The sequence below is a fragment of the Chrysemys picta genome, chromosome 2, assembly GCF_011386835.1.
Source record: "Chrysemys picta bellii isolate R12L10 chromosome 2, ASM1138683v2, whole genome shotgun sequence".
NCBI classification, from domain to species: domain Eukaryota; kingdom Metazoa; phylum Chordata; order Testudines; family Emydidae; genus Chrysemys; species Chrysemys picta.
In genome coordinates, this window is record NC_088792.1 from 233,501,518 (window position 1) to 233,520,815 (window position 19,298).

Sequence of the window (19,298 nt, forward strand, 5' to 3'; positions counted from 1 at the left end):
TTAGACCAAACAGCCTAAGAAAAAAAATGTTGAATGTTCACTTTCAGATGCTTTCCCAATATCTAAAATAAAACACTGGTATTGTTGCCAAATGCTAGTTTTGATAATAATCTAAAAGAAATCCCTTAGTATCATAATTTATACTCTCAATATTTTTGTATATTTGCTTGTGCTACAAGCCCATTTTATTTCAAATGGGGGTTAAGTGCTACAAAATATACAGTTTTATAGTTTCAAAACCATATATTCCTCTCCTGTTTTGCTTTATGATAGTAGGATCTTAGGATCTTTTTGTTACCAAATGGTCACTTTGATACCAAAACAGTGTAGATTTAGACTCAGACAAAGTCAATAACCTCATTACTCAATATACCTTGACAATGCAGGAGCCAGATGATATAGGGATTTTTTTAAAAAGTATTATTCTTGTAGAATACAATGGAATTAGAAAACTCATTTTTATAAAACAAAACCAGGTGAATGCCTTTACTATCTTGTCCTTTTTGTGCAGCTTGTTGGCTTCTGTTGTAGGTGGTTACAGCTTAAATCTCCTCTAATCATGCTGTTAAATGAGTGTAAACCCTGTTACAATCAATGGAAGTTCTGCATGTGTAAACACAGCTGCACTGGGACCAATACTTATACATACATACACACACACACACACACACACACACACACACACACACACACACACACACACACAAAATGGAGAAAGGGCCAACGAGAGCTGGGTTTTCATTCCAGTGGAATCTTCTCTCTTACCACAATTTAAAATATTTGGAAATGCTGTAATCAAATATTTTTTAAATATACAATAGTATCGGACCAATATATGTATGCTCCATGCTGCATAGAGGCTAAGGGGCTATTCTGTCCTTATGCATTTGTTCTTACTAGCAATGGGAGTTACACAGATGAATGGGGGGAAAAGAAGACTGGCTGAAATGTAAGGAGCTTGAGTTTAGATTTACCTGATCTCTCCTCTCTTGTGGCAATAATGTTTCAGCTGAGTTTAGTGTTGATGTCAGGGTGTCAGTATTTTTATGTCACTGTGTGTTTAATAGTTGAATTCTTTTATATGTGCATAGTTGTCAATGTACTGTTTAGCACTGTACTGGGGAAAAATCTGTCTCAAATCTGTACTGTTGTAACTATCCAAGAAGCTTAAATACATAAACAAACACTTCATCAAGAGTTTCTCTTCTTACTGCTTCTCTCACCCGTTCTTAAAAATACAGCTTAGACACTAATGTTTCAAACAGCACATTGAGATACTTTCAGCTCACTTCAAAATAACCCAGTAGATTTGTTAGCCTCTTTTATTTCATTTAAGGAAGGAAATAGAGAAACTTTTAAAATTAAAATAGACAATTATCTGGAGCAAAATTATGCTTTAAAACATAAAATATAAAGTGAGACTCTAAAAGATCAAGGGAATCACTTTTTTCCTTTCTTTTAATGTTTTGTCAGACCATTGAACTGGACGAAATTCAGGTAGAGGCTTTAATGTGACCACACTGAAACAGTAGAAACCTCTTGAGACCCTGGAACTTAAACACATTTTGGGAAGTCTGAGTTAGAGCACTCCCCTTGCACTTTTCAAAGAAAATGTGTGGAAGGCACATCTTAATTTTATCCCCTTGGAGGTAAAATTTTGACATACTTCCTGCAAAGGAAACAGCACGAGTTTTTTTGTTTGTTTTTTAAACCAGTGTATTTATTTCCAAATTAATGGATTGCTGTAGATTTGTCACAATTAGGTACTTCAGTCCAAACTACAATGTGGCCCTCAGGATGCCAGATATGCAATAGGAATGTTTGAAATTTGGCTTTTAAAAAAACACCAACACCTATGTTAAAAGGCAACAAGGAGTCTGGTGGCACCTTAAAGACTAACAGCTTTATTTGGGCATAAGCTTTCGAGGGTAAAAACCTCACTCCTTTGGATGCAACATGTTATGTTAAAAGGGTGACAGCAACCGATTCATAGATTCATTGATAGATTCCACGGCCAGAAGGGACCATTATGATCATCTAGTCTGACTTCCTGTATAACACAGGCCACAGAACACCCCCAAAATAATTCCTACAGCAGATCTTTAAGAAAAACATCCAATCTCGATTTAAACATTGCCAGTGATGGAGAATTCACCACAGCTGCTGATAAATAGCTCCAATGGTTAATTACTTTCACTTAACAATTTATGCCTTATTTCATCTCAGTTTGTCTAGCTTCAACTTCCAGCCATTGGATTGTGTTGTACCTTTCTCGTTTCCCCACTGTTCCCCGTGTAGATACTTATAAACTGTAATCAATTAATTCCTTAACCTTCTCTTTGTTAAACTACACAGATTGAGCTCTTTGGGTATGTTTACACTGGGATAAAAGACCTGCAGCACAGCCGTGGCTGGCCTGGGTCATCTGACTCAGGCTCACACTCATGGGGCTAAAAATTACTGTGTAGATGGTTGGGCATGATCTGAGACCTTCCACCCTTGCACAGCAATTTTTCAGCCCAGACCCCAAGCACAATGAGCCCAAATCAGCTGACCTGGGCTAGCCAGAGGTTTATTTAATCCCTGTGTAGATGTACCATTTGAGTCTATCACTATAAAACAGGTTTTCTAATCCTTTAATCATTCTTGTGGCTTTTCTTTGAACCCTCTCCAATTTATCAACATCCTTCTTGATTTGTGGGCACCAGAACTGGACTTGGTATTCCAGTAGCTGTTGCACAAGTGAAATAAACTCTCTATACCTACCCAAGATTCTCCCGTTTATGCATCCCAGGATCACATTAGCTCTTTTGGGAGCTCATGTTCAGCTGATTATCCACAATGACACCCAAATCCTTTTCAGAATCACTGCTTCCCAGGATATAGTTCCCCATCCTGTAAGTATGGCCTCCATGCTTCTTAGATGTATACATTTACATTCAGCTGTATTAAAAGACATTATTTTTTGCACCTATCTGCCATGTGCCTATCACGGTGGTATCAAACCTTTGTACTTAACTTCGGAACGCCTCATGTAAAATTATTTAAAGTATTATCTGAAACAAATGGTAAATTTTTGAGGGACACCACTATACTCTCATCCCACTGTTTGTCTGCAGTGTTTGAGCTGGAAGAGTTCATAAAAAGGATGTGACTTGACTCAAAATGGGGGAATTAGCAGAAAACAATATGTAGCCATATTACATTATCAGACAAAGGTGGATTAGAGAGCTATTTGCGTGTAAATTAATGTTAATCTTACCTGGAATAACTTGCACTCTTCAGCATTTGCAGCTGCACTAGGGAGTTGTCTGGTTGCATGTGATTTTACACATCTGTCAGCTAAATCAGACACTCAAATGCAAAACCTAGAACTGAGGAATGTTATTCAAATTTGTGAAACTTCTTATATTTTTGAGATTATAATCCAATAATGGATTATTATTCAGAATGAGTCACAACTATAGCATTTACATCTGGAACAGAGAGGATCTTTTTCCAATGGCATTCACAACGCATAAAGAAAAAGAGAAGAACATTTTGTTCACACCAGCTTTCTGAAATTTCAAAGCCAAAGAAAAGCCCTTCTGAGTATGAATCAACTGATAACTATATATGAACCTTCATTTGGCACCATCTTTTTCCTATACCAGGCATTTAGGATGCATTAAAAAATAAAAACCTCTTTATCTGAATTTGAGATGGCATTATGGTGTTAAGGGAGACACCAATGAAGTATGAAGCGTGTCACCACCTGTTTTTGAATCAAGCCTGCCATCTAAGCTGTGTTACACCACAAAACAGCAGTATCCCAGAACCCTGTGTAGTAAGTGACTTACACCATTTAAAGCGCTATAAGCATGCATGCTTACAATGCTGCAATCCTTACTCCACAGAGTTGAAATGCACAGTCAGGTATATTGCATTACTGGTTTATACATAATTCAATATTTGAAGCACCTTAGTGATCAGATATTGAAAACACTGAAGCAGCCACAGACTAATTGCTAATTGAAAAGTCTGGTAAGCTTCTTACAGCCAGTTGTGCAACTACAGTAACTCCTCGCTTAGCGTTGTATTTATGTTCCTGAAAAACGCTACTTTAACTGAAACGGTGTTAAGCGAATCCAATTTCCCCATAAGAATTAATGTAAATCGAGGGGGGTTAGGTTTCAGGGAAATGTTTTTCACTATATATATATATATATATGTGTATGTATGTATGTGTGTATATATAGCGTGGCAGAGCTCTGACCTTGTCCCCGTGGGTCCTGCACTTCTAGGCGGTATATGCTAGCCTCAGTGGCTCTCTGTGACCCTCCACGTAGCCCTTCTCTCTCTAGGGCCAGGGTTACAGTCTACTGAGCCCTTTTCATCATAAGCCAGCAAGGAGGTTGGTGAGAGAATTCCCACAGTCTCTGTTGTCCCTAGGGCTTGTTTTAGAACAGTTTAACCTCCTGTCCTGACAGGAGCCTGACTTCCCCTCCCAGGAGGTGTTCCTGTAGTGGTGGGTTGGGGGGAACCCGGGCCCGCCCTCTACTCCGGGTTCTGGCCCAGGGACCCTAATGGTAGCAGCTGTTGGCAGCCAACCTTTCACTGCCAGAGTTGCTACATTTCCCTGGGCCACTTCCCCACAGCTCTCCTGCTTCTCCCTTACCTTAGAGCTCCCTTATCAATAACTTAAGGGTGTCTTCATTAACCAGTTCTTCAGCTGCACTTGCTCTCCCCTGGCTCTCCTCTGCCTGACTGGAGTGAGCCCTTTTTATAGTATCAGCGGGGCCTTAATTAGAGTCAGGGTGGTCACATTAGCTTAATAGCCTCACCTGACTCTTTGCAGGTTAATTGGAGTCAGGTGTTCTCATTAGCCTGGAGCAGCCCCTGCTCTGGACAGTCAGGGAACAGAAAGCTGTTAATCCAGTGGCCAGTATATCTGCCTTCTGCTATACCCAGCTGGCCTGGGTCTATCACTCACTCACTCACTCTCTCTCTCTCTCTCTCACACACACACACACACACTTTTAAACAAACAATTTAATACTGTACACAGCAATAATAATTGTAAAGCTTGGTTGAGGGGGTGAAGTCAGAGGGTTGAAGAGGGTGGGATATTTCCCAGGGAATGCCTTACCGCTAAATGATGAACTAGCATTCAAGGGTTAATACGTTGTTAATGTAGCCTCACACTCTACAAGGCTGCACGAATGGAGGGAGGGGAAACAGCATGGCAGAGAGAGACAGACACACACCGTGTGTGTGTGTGTGTGTGTGTGTGTGTGTGTGTGAGAGAGAGAGAGAGAGAGAGAGAGATGCGCATTTCCCCTTTAAGTATGCTGACACCACTCTAAGTACATTGCCTTTTTAAATAGATCAGCAAGTTGAGACAGCAGCTGCTGCCAGCAAGCACCCTCTGTCCTGAGCCCTGTCGTGTCCCCCCCAGCTCTGTGGAGATGGGGTAAAGGAGCGGGGAGTAAGGGGGTACCCTGACATTAGTCCCCATCTTCCCCCCCCCCCCGCACAGCAAGCAGGAGGCTCCCGGGAGCAGCTCCAAGGCAGGGGGCATAGCAGTGGGCGGAGGGACAACTGAACTGCCCTGCAATTGATAGCCTGCTGGGCGGCTGCCACACAGGGAACTTAGGGGAGCTGATAGGGGGACTGCTGGTTCACTCTGGTTCCAAGCCCCCACCAGCTAGCTCCAATGGGCTGCTCTTTCTGCAAGCAGTGAACAAAGCAGGTGGCTGCCAAACAACGTTATAAGGGAGCATTGCGCAACTTTAAAAGAGCATGTTCTCTCATTGATCAGCAATGTAACGATGAAACAACGTTAACCAGGACAATGTTAAGTGAGGAGTTACTGTATAGGCAATCTTCTTAAACCTTTGGCTCATATTTGTGACATTTTTGGCTAAATGCTGTCTGGCATAATTCATGATAAAACGATCTTTAGATTTTCTGTCAGGACCCTGGTATTGCAGCACTATCATAATGCATATCTGATGATAATACAGACAATCTGCAGCATAGTACTATTATCTTAGTGCTAGGATCTATCTACGTATATTTCATGTGACCATCACCAGGTTTCTAGGCACATTACCTACTCTGCCTCTCAATACCAAATATCCTGGAAGGGCAGAATTGTTGTGGTGCTTCCGATACAGTTGAAACTAGTTATACTGTACAGGTGGCCGTACAATCCCCACGGTAGACAGCCTGTTAAGTCTTAGCATTTTATCTCCTTGAAAGAGGTGATGGCTTTAATTCCTCAGCCTCCACCCGGGGGAAAAGAATGGCGTATGGGCACTGGTTCAGCAGATGGGCCCTGTATGCTTAGGAGTAGTAATCACAGTTAGAATCATGGTGCTATCATGACAGACACAGGCTAATGCTAGTCCAGGTTAGGTGAATGATCACTGTATCTTCCCCTGAGAGACATCCTAAATTATTTGCTTTGAAGTCAGAACAAGGCACCTTGAATGAAGACAATATGCTGCTGCAATGCACCCTTCTCGTCCTTTGAAGTGCTTCTGTTAGATTTGGATTTCTCCTGCACCTCTGAGACGGCCAAACAGTCCAGGTTGGAATGGTAGTAGACATAGGCTAAACCTTTTTGAGGGACCTGGCATTTCTACCTTTTTTGCAACTGGTGGTGTGACATTACACTCCATATTCTTTATGAAATTATGCTTATCATATGGATATGACATAACTGAGATGTACTTTATGCAAGGTAGCTCGTGGAAGATATCATTGGAAAGGTTATGATTTACTGAATGTGATTATCTAATTTGTATGCATGTATCATTTCTGTATCTAAAGTTAGGAATATGGACTATGCAACAATTACAACTAGGTGTGTATTGGGAAGACACCCACCAGATGACAGGCTATCAGATTTGATGGGCTATTAGGAAGGAACAACAAAACTGTGAAGATACTCATCTCTCTCCCTCCTGGGAGGTGTCCTGGGACGTAACTGAGACACTACTAGGTCAGGTGGTCTTGTCACCTGATACTAAACATTATCTTGGACTTCTTGTAGCTTTCACCTAAAAGGGAAGGGGGGGGGGATCAAGTTTGGAAAACAAAGGATTCCCACCTTATGTAAACCTTATTTAAGGGTGAGGAGGGAGGCAAACGGGATTCCTCTCCGTGGCCTGGCTGCCCAAGAAGAAAGACTGCTAAAGACACCTGAAGGGAAGGCAAGGGAGAAGTCCAGACTGAGACAGGGGTCTAGTCTGAAAAGAAATAACTGTTACGCTAAGCTACAGAAACTTTTCAACCTGCCTAAAATAACATTTAGGGTAAGAAATTACATTTTGTAACCTGTTTCTTAAGTATATTGAGCTTAGCTTGCGTATTTTGTTTTATTTGCTCAGTAATCTGCTTTGTTCTGTCTGTTATCTCATATATTCACTTAAAATTCACCTTTTTTAATTAATAAACTTATTTCTTGTTTATAATATAACCCCGTTTGTACAATTCATAATTGGGGGTGGGGGGGGAATAAGAGGCTGTGCATACCTTCCTCCACATTGAGGGAGGAGACAGATTTCATAATATACCTTTGGGTCTGCACTCCAAGGGAGGTGGACATCTGAGTGCTGGGGCAAGTCCCTTAAACTGAGTCTTCACAGAACTGATCGCAGTGTCTGTGTCATTCTGCAGTTGGGTGTGGCCCTGCCTGTGTGTGGGCTGGTGGAGGCTTAATGGCCTGGCTCAGCAAGACAGGTAAAAAGAGTGCCCAGGCTGGCATAACAGGTGGGCTCAGTGGTATCTCAGCACATCCCATGGCATCCTAAGCAGGGCAACCCAACACAGGTAGTTTTATTGCTGACATTTGCCACAGAGCCTCAGCAGGGTCAATCAGCCCTGGCCAAAAAGTTCAGTAACTTATGGGATCTTTCTTGTATGATGGATGCCTTTCTCTACAATCCTCAGAAGGCTTGAAATGACTTAAAGTATCTGGCACTGGGGCTGTAAGAAGCTGGCTTGTCTGGTACCAGAGAATGAAAGGCATACCAAGCATCTACTTGGTATATGGGAATTTCTTAGACTTTTAATGGGATTAGTGTGTCATGGGAAGGGCAGAGCATGAATCTGCCATGCTGAGGTGGACGATAAAGGGGAGGCTGCACATGGGGGTGGGGAGTGTCTGACAGTCCAAATTCAGTCCAAACAGGTTAACATCATTCACGGCAGTTCTTTAGAGGTGAAACAGCTGAGTTCTGAAGAAGGTTTGAAGATTTTGCCAAAGCTAAAGCCTAGCAGGTTGGACACTCACTCGGTTCCATCTTGCTGCCACGAATGGTAAGAGGGAACTGAAGCAGAGTTGCAGCTGCCCCGCACTTTATGCCTTCATACGGGCACACGAGGAGACTCAGGGTGCATGTGTGCTCCCTGCTGGACGTTATTACTCACAAGGCTCTGATCTTGTGCGCATGACGCACATGAGCTTTTACAGTGGTATCCACATTGACACATACTCAAAGAAGAAAATGTGTTGTCACTGCCCAGCCAGAGGCAGGAAATATTGGTACTTTTGCAAGGGAAAACCTATTCAAATTCACAAGGTCTGGATAAATTTATTATAAGAACTGAAAATGTTGCTAAAATTGTGAGTGTAGAGAACTTTCATTCAGTTACCAGGAAATGTTTTTATTTCTTATGAGCGAGACCCTCACTCCATTGAAGTCAATGGCAAAATTCATACTGAGGTCAAACGGCCCAGGATTTCACCCTATAAGTTGTATTTTAATGAAAATACATTGTATTCCAGAAAAAAAGTATTTTGTCTTTTCGATCTATCACATGGCAGCAGTGGCAATGAAAAAAAGGGAAATCTTTCATTGTTTTCTGTTGTAATAGTCTTTGTGGTTTTTTGGGGTTTTTTTTTTTGCACAACAGTCAGGCCTTTTGACTGTATTACTTACAGAATAGCTAAAATCAGTTTCAACTAGACTAACAAGGGCTCAAAGCATGCTGGGAAAACAATGTTACAGTAATAACGACTTCTTGAAATTAAATGCCTTTTCTCAGGCTAGTAGAATAACTATTGGAAAACAACACACAGTTTAGTCAATGAAGCATTGAATAAAGAGCACCTTATCATTGCATATCAGTTAATACATTTACTATATCTGAGTAAAATCCACCAAGTAAACAAATACAAATTATTAGGTATATTAGAAAGATTTATAGGTTTACAGAATTATAGACTGTGGAGGGGAGGAGTAAAGTGGGGCCAAATGCAGCCCATAAATATTTTACAATGTGGGTCTGATCTGTCGTCTGTTTTAACATGGGTAATGTGGAGACTCCACAACCCAGCATCCAATCTGGCATCTTGATTTTCCACTTGGAACTCAGTGGCATACTGAAAACTAATACTGATAGGGAGGAATTTCCAAAAGCAATCAACATTGGTTTACTCTGTCCCACTGAAGTCAATGGTAAAACTCTCATTACCTGCAAATGCAGCAGAATTAAATCAATGCTGAGCACCTTTGAAAATCTCACTCCTGCTCTCCATGGCATGAACTGCCTTATGGGGTATGCTGGAAATCTTCACATTATGCAAATTAACTGCAGCCCTCATGTAGGCAACAAGTGAGTGGGCTTGATGTGGAAGAATATGCTAATATAGTGGTTCAAAGGTCAATCATTTCAAAGTAACCTAAAGTTTATATTGTAACCATGAAGTTAAAAGTGATTACGTTAGCTGGTTGCTACATACAGATAGAATTGGCCACAAACATTAATCAAAACACATTAAAAACAAGATGGATGGTCATTGAGTCAGAGTCTGAGGAGATACTAATTTAAATCCTTATTGTGACACCAAAATATTGCCTATAACATGAATGTAATCTCTGATTCATTCCCCCCTACTCCTTGTCTTGTGCAAACAACCAATGTAAAAAAGTAGCTTAAGATCAGCAGTGGTATAGTTAAGACATAACATCAAACTGATTTCTCCCCCCCCTTTTTTTTGGATGGCTTGAACTATTGCTTTACAGTTATGACTGATAATATTCCTTCTTCTCTCTGTCAGAGATAGAAATACCTTCCCTAAAGTAGCTGAAAAATTAATTCCATATTACATTCATAATAAATGACTTTCATATACATTTCATCAGACTGCACATGGAGGCAGTTTTGTAAAATAACATACAGGACATTCCTCAGATTCACAAAGAGTACAGATTATATGTCTTTCTCTAGTGGAAGAAAACCAATTGCCAATCAGTACTGTACCTTCATGTATATCATTCACCTTCTCTGATGTGTCAAAATTAAATTAATAACTTAATAATAAAAAGGGACAAACTTGCTTTAAAAAAAGAAACAAAAGAAAAAGCTAGAACCAAAAAACAAACAGAAAACAAAAAGCTCAGACAATGTTAAGTGAATCCAATTTCCCCATAAGAATTTATGTAAATAGGGGGGATTAGGTTCCAGGGAAAATTTTTTCGCCAAACAAAATACTATATTTTATATATATACACACAATATAAGTTTTAAACAAACAATTTAATACTGTACACAGCAATGATAATTGTAAAGTTTGGTTGAGGTGGTGAAGTCAGAGGGTGGGATATTTCCCCGGGAATGCCTTATTGCTAAATGGTGAACTAGCACTCAGGTGAGCCCTCAAGGGTTAACACATTGTTGTTAATGTGCCTCACACTCTACGAGGCAGCACAAATGGAGGGAGGGGAGACAGCACGGCAGACAGAAACAGAGGCCACGTCTACACTACCTGCCAGATCGGTAGTGTATGAACTGAATTGAATGATTAGTTGATTGGATCTTTATTTCCTATAAGAAAATTTTCATTTTCTGTTAAACTAAAGAGAAAAGTATCTTTCATAAAATATATCAGGTAAGATTTCATAAAGCTAAGGTTTCTAAAAAAGGATTTATGATCTTGGTCAACTAATATATGAAGTAACACCTACAGCTTCAGAGATGAAGTTATATCTATACTTTTTAAGATAGAGTAACTCCTCACTTAAAGTCGTCCTGGTTAATGTTGTTTTGTTGTTACGTTGCTGATCAATGAGAGAACACGCTTGTTTAAAGTTGCGCAATGCTCCCTTATAATGTTTGGCAGCCGCCTGCTTTGTCCACTGCTTCCAGAAAGAGCAGCCGGTTGGAGCTAGCTGGTGGGGGCTTGGAACCAGGGTGGACCAGTAGCCCCCTACCAGCTCCCCACTCCCTTAAGTTCCCTGTGTGGCAGCCGTCCAGCAGGCTATCAATTGCTGGCAGTTCAGCTGTCCCTCCCCCCCACTGCCATGTGCTGATCCTGCCCTCTGCCTTGGAGCTGCTCCTGGGAGCCTTCTGCTTGCTGTGCCGGGGGGGGGGAAGAGGAGGGCTAATGTCAGGGTGTCCCCCTCCCCTCTGCTTCTGCCCCCCGCTTACCCCATCTTCATAGAGCCGTGGGAGGGAGGGTGACACGACAGGGCTCAGGACCGAGGGAGCTTGCTGGCAGCAGCTGCTGTCTCAACTTGCTGATCTACTTAAAAAGGCACTGTACTTAGAGTGGGGTCAGCATACTTAAAGGGGCAATGCGCATCTTTCTCTCTCTCTCTCACATACAGGGTGTGTGTCTCTGGGCTGGTCTACACTGGGGGGGGGGATCGATCTAAGATAAGCAACTTCAGCTACGTGAAGCCGAAATATCTTAGTTCGACTTACCTGGCCGTCCTCACGGTGGCAAGTCGACCGCTGCGGCTCCCCCGTTGACTCCTCTTACTCCTCCTGCGGAGGTGGAGTACGGGCATCGATTTGGAGATCAATTTATCGCATCTAGATGAGATGCAATAAATTGATCCCCGATAGATCGATTACTCCCAGCCGATCTGGCAGGTAGTGTAGACGTGGCCTCGGTTTCTGTCTGCCGTGCTGTCTCCCCTCCCTCCATTTGTGCTGCCTCGTAGAGTGTGAGGCTACATTAACAACAATGTGTTAACCCTTGAGGGCTCACCTGAGTGCTAGTTCACCATTTAGCAATAAGGCATTCCCGGGGAAATATCCCACCCTCTGACTTCACCACCTCAACCAAACTTTACAATCATCATTGCTGTGTACAGTATTAAATTGTTTGTTTAAAACTTATATTGTGTGTATATATATAAAGTATAGTATTTTGTTTGGCAAAAAATTTTTCCCTGGAACCTAATCCCCCCTATTTACATAAATTCTTATGGGGAAATTGGATTCACTTAACATTGTTTTGCTTAAAGTTGCATTTTTCAGGAACATAACTACAGCGTTAAGCGAGGAGTTACTGTACTAGGACCAATGAAATCTAGTTTAATACCTTGCAAACCTTAGTCTTAATCACTAGTTTAAATATCAACAATAGATGTAACCAATAGTTCTTTCTACAATGTACCTAATTATAAAGGTCAGGTAATTTGCCACAGAAATAGAAGAACTAATTTTTAAAGGTAGTCAGCAGGACAAATGTTAAAAGTTGTGATGGGTGGATATCACATTTTAATCTAGTCATCAAGTGACTAACTTCCTTAAAAATGCTTGCAGCAGAGAATGCTAAAAAGTGTAAAAGAAGTGATTAAAACATAATACTTTATGTCCCCTACCACAACATAGTGCTAATTGTAGCATGAATTCAGGCATTAATACATCATTCTTGTATGGTGAGATAATTCTGGTTCTCTTGAGAACATTATGCCAATACATATAGTTCCGCAGTTACATAATGATAATGTCTTCTAAGCCTGCATTTAGGAACTAACTCTCACTGATGCTCACTCTTCAAAACGAGGCCACTTATTTAGGTGCCTAAACATAGATTCACGGTATATCTACAGAGCAAAAACAAAAAACAAAACAAAACAAAACCTGGGCTCCGAGACTTGCTGCCATAGGGGATTTTTTGCTGTGTAGATGTTCCCTTAGAAGACTATGTGTTGAAAATATGGTCCTTAGTTTCTACTTCTGTTTGAGCTATGTATATATTATAGTTTCATAATCTAATTTAAAAAATTATAGTTCAACCAATAGATCTGCCAAGTCTACTGTATGTATTTTAATTATACATTTGCAAATATTTATGCCTCTCTTTTAGTATATTAAAATACTTATCAGTCTCATTCAACGTACTATATAAGAATTTGAGAGTGATCCTTCAAGATTTACAATTATATCTTATATTGATTTTATTACTCTAATAAAAACAACAAAAAGTGAAACCCACCATTCTATTACTTTTATTACAATTAAAAAATTCTAAAACACAGGAACCACTGCAAAGTTAAGGTTGGAACTACACTTCCATTATAAACCCAATTTTGATTCTCCTAAAAGCCACAGATACAGCAATTTTGGCCTTTAAGCTAATAAATTAGGCCAGTGGCAGGGCAGAATTATTTTTTACCAAGTTTGATTTAAACATCATAAGATTAATAAATTATCACATCCTAAAGCCTGAGACCGTCACCAGAGTTCAAAAAGTTTATTTTTTTTAAAACAGCTTGTAACAAAACAAAACGAACAAAAACAAGATAGGTTAAAATTGCTTTTTAGGCTCATATAGCTGTGCTCTAGTGCACAGAACCAAGAATTAGTTGAATAAACTGTAGATCTGAAAGTTACTAAATTTTATTAATATCGGGATGTCTTAATGGCTCCAATGAACTTAAAACAGACCATGAAATGACTGCTGGCTATTTACACTGCCACAAAATTCTAGGTTGAAATTTTCAAAGTCATCCAGAGCTTCCCAATGGAAGTTGTCTACATCTCTCAGTTGCCTTTGAAAATCTCAACCCTAGCCCCTTTCTTCGCAGATAGAACTCATAATGTAAAGTGATCATTAGGGAGTATTGTAATAAAACTGAATTTTCTCCTAATGTGTCTATCAGAAGATCTACGGGTTGAAGGAAATATCCAGATGTGCTGTCCCCTCACAACCCTCTTGCTCTCCCTTTCCTCACTTCTCTACACATCTCTTATGGTCCACAAGAGGGTATCCTCCCTTCTGTGTACCTTCCAAGGGCTGCAGGAGATGGTCTCTACTCCTTTGGATCTTAGAAGATATACAAGAGTGAGGCTTTGCCCCTGCAGATCTCACAAGGCAGGGGAGGGAAGAATGGCCCCCAGGCACCATGTTCACCTCAGTCTCATGTTACGACTATTAAAAAAACCTGGGATATCCCCAGATCAAATCTTTGCTAAAAGGAGTTAAGGTTATGGGCATGTTTCTGTGATTTGGGAGTACATTACCTCCCAAGAACACCCGAGTTAAAATAACCAACTAAATGTTGTGAAACCAAGTAATCAGGAGTTAAGTTTGCACTTCTCAAACAATGACTCAACGACTATAACCATAACCCTATTCCAGCAAAGGTAATACATACTAATCTACATCCCTGATGAGCATATATGCTTCAGTGTGTACAATATGCTAAGAGACAGAGTCACACCACGCTTTACCAGGACTGTGGAGCACTAGTAGGTGCAGTAGAAATTTCCTTCTCCAGCCTCCACAACCAGTGATCTCTGGAATGCTGCTATTATTACAGCAGTGCCTGGAACCCAGTGTGCTAAGCACTGTGCAACAGAATAAGAGACAGTCCCTGACTTAAAAGGCTGCGATGCTGCCAAGTGGCTGTGATGGCAGACAAGGAGGGGCTGCCAACACCTTGTTTCCTTCTTCTCAGAGCACCCATGAACTACAGGATAGAATCTGGCCCTAAGTATTTAAACGTCACCAAATATGAACCATGTACAGTTGTATTTAAGAATCCCCCTGCATTTGGATTGCTCTGGCATATGCTGGGAACACCAGACAATTGGCACAATATTGGGAGAATGCAAAGATGGCCAAGGTGCTCTGTGAGGTTCTTGGCCTTGGCTGAGGATCTGGGCCAGTATTTCTTCAAATGTACAGTCTGCTTCAAGGGTTAATGAATGATTAAAAAAGACTATTTTGTAATGTTAAGGCTGTAACATGCCAATTATCCCCAGGATGTATGTGATTAACTCTTATACACGCCAATGGCACTTAAATTCAAATATCAAGGGATGGCTACAGGACCCGTATTTGGTTGTGCAAAGCAAATGAAAACACAGTGCAAACTTTATTAAGCACACTGTTAAGATTTGATACTATCTTTTGCCGCTCTGGATAAAATGAAATGTAACTGTAAATCAGAAACAGATTTGGAAAGTAAGTAGCTTGTCTTGTTATGCTCTTCTAAAGTCTGAAAAATCAGTTCTACACATGACATTCACTAATGGCATTTTTTTTTAATCAAAACCAATAATGTCTTTATATGCAGCTTCCTTAATGAAAAAAAAAACACGTTTTGAATGCAAGAAAGCTCATGTTTTACTGTAAGTGTAAAAATAAATACTTCACTAAGGAATGGAAGAAAAAATAAAGCACATTTAAATAATTTTATTACACTGTAAGTTGCCAATTCGTCTGTGAGTAGTTTCTTCTCAGATGAAAAGAAATCAAAACAAGGGACAGATGTTGTACAAACCACATTTAAGATCTGTCACACACTGGCATTTTTCAAATGATTTTGGCTCATCTATTAAATAAGGTGTATTTTGTTGATTTTGAAAAAGGAAACATCAGGAAATATTTAAAGGCCAATTGATGCCAATTAACTTTGATCAGCAAAAGTTACATTTGAATCTTTTAAGATTCTTTTGCCTGTCTGGAATAACACACATTCCTAAAATCTAGCAAAACAACAACTTGATGATTAATGCCCGTTGGCAGTCCAACCACAAGCTTGCTCAACAGTGGGATTTTAAATAAACGGCTGTCTTTATGATGATGGAAAACAAATCTGACTATTTTCATGTTTTCTTGTTATGAAAATAGGAACAGAAATCACTTTTTCCGTTTTAAGATGAAACTGCCACACATCATGGTGACAGTCGCTATCAGCAATCCAGATAGTTTTTAGAATGATCTCACAAGAATCCCAAATCCACAGCCCAGAGAGGCTGAGAAAGCCCTTGGCATGATGACACCAAGTACTCACAGCATGCCACACAAGAGAGGCATATCTAACAAAGAAATCCTAGTACAGTATGCAACAAATTGTACCTGCCACTGCGGAAGGCAGAAGATCCACTGTAATAAGCCTCTGAGATTGACAGCATATGCAACATTAATGATTTCCCTTGGGTTCTAGGGTAATATTTCCTACAGTGGGATGTAACTGAGAAATCTGCACCCAGCTATTGACTGTTTATAGAAGCTGAAGTTTAATATTTAATGGCCTGTACAGACTATTGAATTCTAATGTTTATAGATGGTTTTGGTGTATCCACTTCTAAAGCTGGTCAATCATGATCATATATACAATAGTTGAATAATCTAAAATTGCACCTTTGATGGCACAAAATACTCTTTACATTAAATAAAAGCATTGTATTTCGGGGTAACAAAAACTGTTGGAGATTTTAAAAATATATGTACTCTAACATTTGCATTTTAAAGTTGTTATACCAAACCAGACTTTCGAGCTATTTGCTATCATGCAATATGAAACAAATGTTAAATAACTGCTCGGTGTAAATAAACAATCAGTACTTACTTCTAAATCATTGAAGAACAGATGTGTGTCTGCCAAATTGAATATCATCTCCTCCATCCGTAGTCCAAGTGAAACTGAAGTAGGTGGATCCTCAAAGAAGAAATGACAAAATATAGTCAATAACATGCATACTTCATATGCTAGAAGAAATATTCCTCAGAAGCAGAGAATACTGAAGATATCAACTGATGGGTCTGCCTACATAGTTAAAGTTGGGCTCCCCTAAAACCTTGCACCACAGTATCTCAATATGTCAACATTTTAAAGGACACTTTAAATCTGTTGATAATGAAAACCCTGATTCTCCAACTGGGCAAACCCCTTCACCCATGCAGAACTTCACTGCCTTCAATGGAGCTCTGAATAGATAGAAGGGATCCACTTATGCTGTTCCAATTGCAGGATTGGGACCTCCCCTGCGCTCCAAGATTTAAGTACTGTGCACAGATTTAAAACAACCTCACAGTTAATACAGTCCTCACTTAAGCAAACTCCCCTGAGTAAGAGGATTTGGTCATTAGCCTAACTATTGCCTTTAATAAATCACCATTAATGTTTAATTTAGAAACAGCAATAACATATAAAATAACTCCTTAATTCTCTGCAAAACTGTGCTTTAATTATTCTTTAAATATAGCCCACCCATGCAGAATGAACAAATCTATTGTTTGCTATTAATATAGAACACACTAAATTCTCTGCAGAAATTACCATAACAACTTACTCCTTACTGAGTTAATAAACTCAAGAAGTGTGTTCAGCATTGTGGTTACCAAATGCATTACAGATGTTTGTCCTGTTTTGATTTGTATGTGTTTTATATATTTTCTATCTGAAAATTGAAATAAGAGTCTAATATATTTATTTGATGTACATTCCCTCGCTTAAAATGCAACAGAGGGTCCTGTGGCACCTTTAAGACTAACAGAAGTATTGGGAGCATAAGCTTTCGTGGGTAAGAACCTCACTTCTTCAAAGTGTTGCATTTGAAGAAGTGAAGTTCTTACCCACGAAAGCTTATGCTCCCAATACTTCTGTTAGTCTTAAAGGTGCCACAGGACCCTCTGTTGCTTTTTACAGATTCAGACTAACACGGCTACCCCTCTGTCACTTAAAATGCTTTCTCAAGAATATCCTAGAGCATACAAAATACAACCTTGAAAGAGAATTATAGTGCTTCACGACACAATCAATTAACCAAACATTAGTTCATCAGGAATTACATTTTATAATAAAAACTGGATTGCAGGAACACTTCTCGTTTTTTCTTAAATCTGCTTAGATTCTACAACTGACGACAACTCAAAATGGGAACTTTAATAGGTTTAGCCTCCAGTTTTTTCCTATATCAATCAAATTAATAGGTTTTTCAACAAGATTTCTGAAATTCCCAAACATTTGTCTGTCACAAGACACTAAGCATTATTGGCAAAAAACATTATTGGAAAAAAGATCTGTTAATTTGGCAGCTTAGTCTGACATTTCCAGAGAACAGAAAATGAAATCAAAGCTATTCTGAAAGAATATTTTGCAAAGAAGCATTTAGACATGCAGATGTCCAAATAATAAAGCTCTAACACACAGAGAAAAATTTTTATACAATTCACCAACAAGTTGACACACAATAAAAAGTGAGCATTTTTCTAAGTTAAATAAATACTTCTGAACCCCTATAAAAGAGGATTTTAGTGTATTGCTACAACTGCATCATGCCAGTTTGTTGGCAATATTAAGCACTTTGCCCTTACAAATCAGTCTTGTATTTATATTTTGCATCAACAAAAATTTCAGAAGAGAACATTTTGATTCGTACCGCAAATGTGAAGATTCATCTGCTTGCTTTAAAGTATGAATCAAACTACTGTTTTTCCTCTTTTGTAATGCTGGTAGTTTCACAGAACTAAGTTTTATTTTATTTTCCTGGAAGGGATGTGTGTATGTAAGGAGTTAGGAAGGGTCTATATTCTCGTAGAAGCCCTAAGGATGGCTTTCCTTCTCACCACACATGCCATCTTTGTGGACAGTTATCTCAGCATCCTTTATAGTTCATCGGTATCATTTCTTATTTCAGTTGCAGGGATTGCTGTTCAATGAAGTAAAACACTCCCTCCTTCTAAGGGCTGACTGTTCTAGCCCCACAGAACTCCCAGCTCCTGCCAACCTAGGGAGCTGGGACACTGGAACTATGCACCTGACACTGGACTCCCACACGACAGTACAGATCACTAACGCCAAGCAGCACTATGGCACTTCAATAATAAAATACCACCACCGCCTACCACCACCAGATAACTGAACCAGTCCCATTCAAATGTTATGCTCATGCCCATTCGCGACCTTGCACGTTATTTGGGAAAACAATGAGAGATACTGGCTCTCCATAGTTGTTACAATGTCACAATCAAAACTTTTTTTAAAAGGGTCTCTAAAGAATATTGTAAAGAAAAGTTGATTTGTGAATGATTAATTTTAACAACTTTTTTAAAAACACACACTTGAGTCAGAATAGGTATATTTTTAAATTGCATGATGTGGACCATTTAGCTCAAATGTTATTTTAAACTATAAAAAGCAACAGAGGGTCCTGTGGCACCTTTAAGACTAACAGAAGTATTGGGAGCATAAGCTTTCGTGGGTAAGAACTTAAAAGTGCCACAGGACCCTCTGTTGCTTTTTACAGATTCAGACTAACACGGCTACCCCTCTGATATT

At 39.6% G+C, this 19,298-nt stretch overlaps 1 protein-coding gene across 27 annotated transcripts in view; it reads right to left on the minus strand.

The window, feature by feature from the left end:
• The window catches only part of EYA1 (EYA transcriptional coactivator and phosphatase 1), a 246,731-nt gene that overhangs the window by 40,135 nt on the left and 187,298 nt on the right, over positions 1 to 19,298 (minus strand). For all 27 annotated transcript variants that reach the window (XM_065582146.1, XM_065582152.1, XM_065582150.1 and 24 more), the window contains one exon: positions 16,587 to 16,676. In XM_065582146.1, the coding sequence (XP_065438218.1) occupies positions 16,587 to 16,676 (90 nt within the window). The remainder of the gene's footprint in view (positions 1 to 16,586; positions 16,677 to 19,298) is intronic.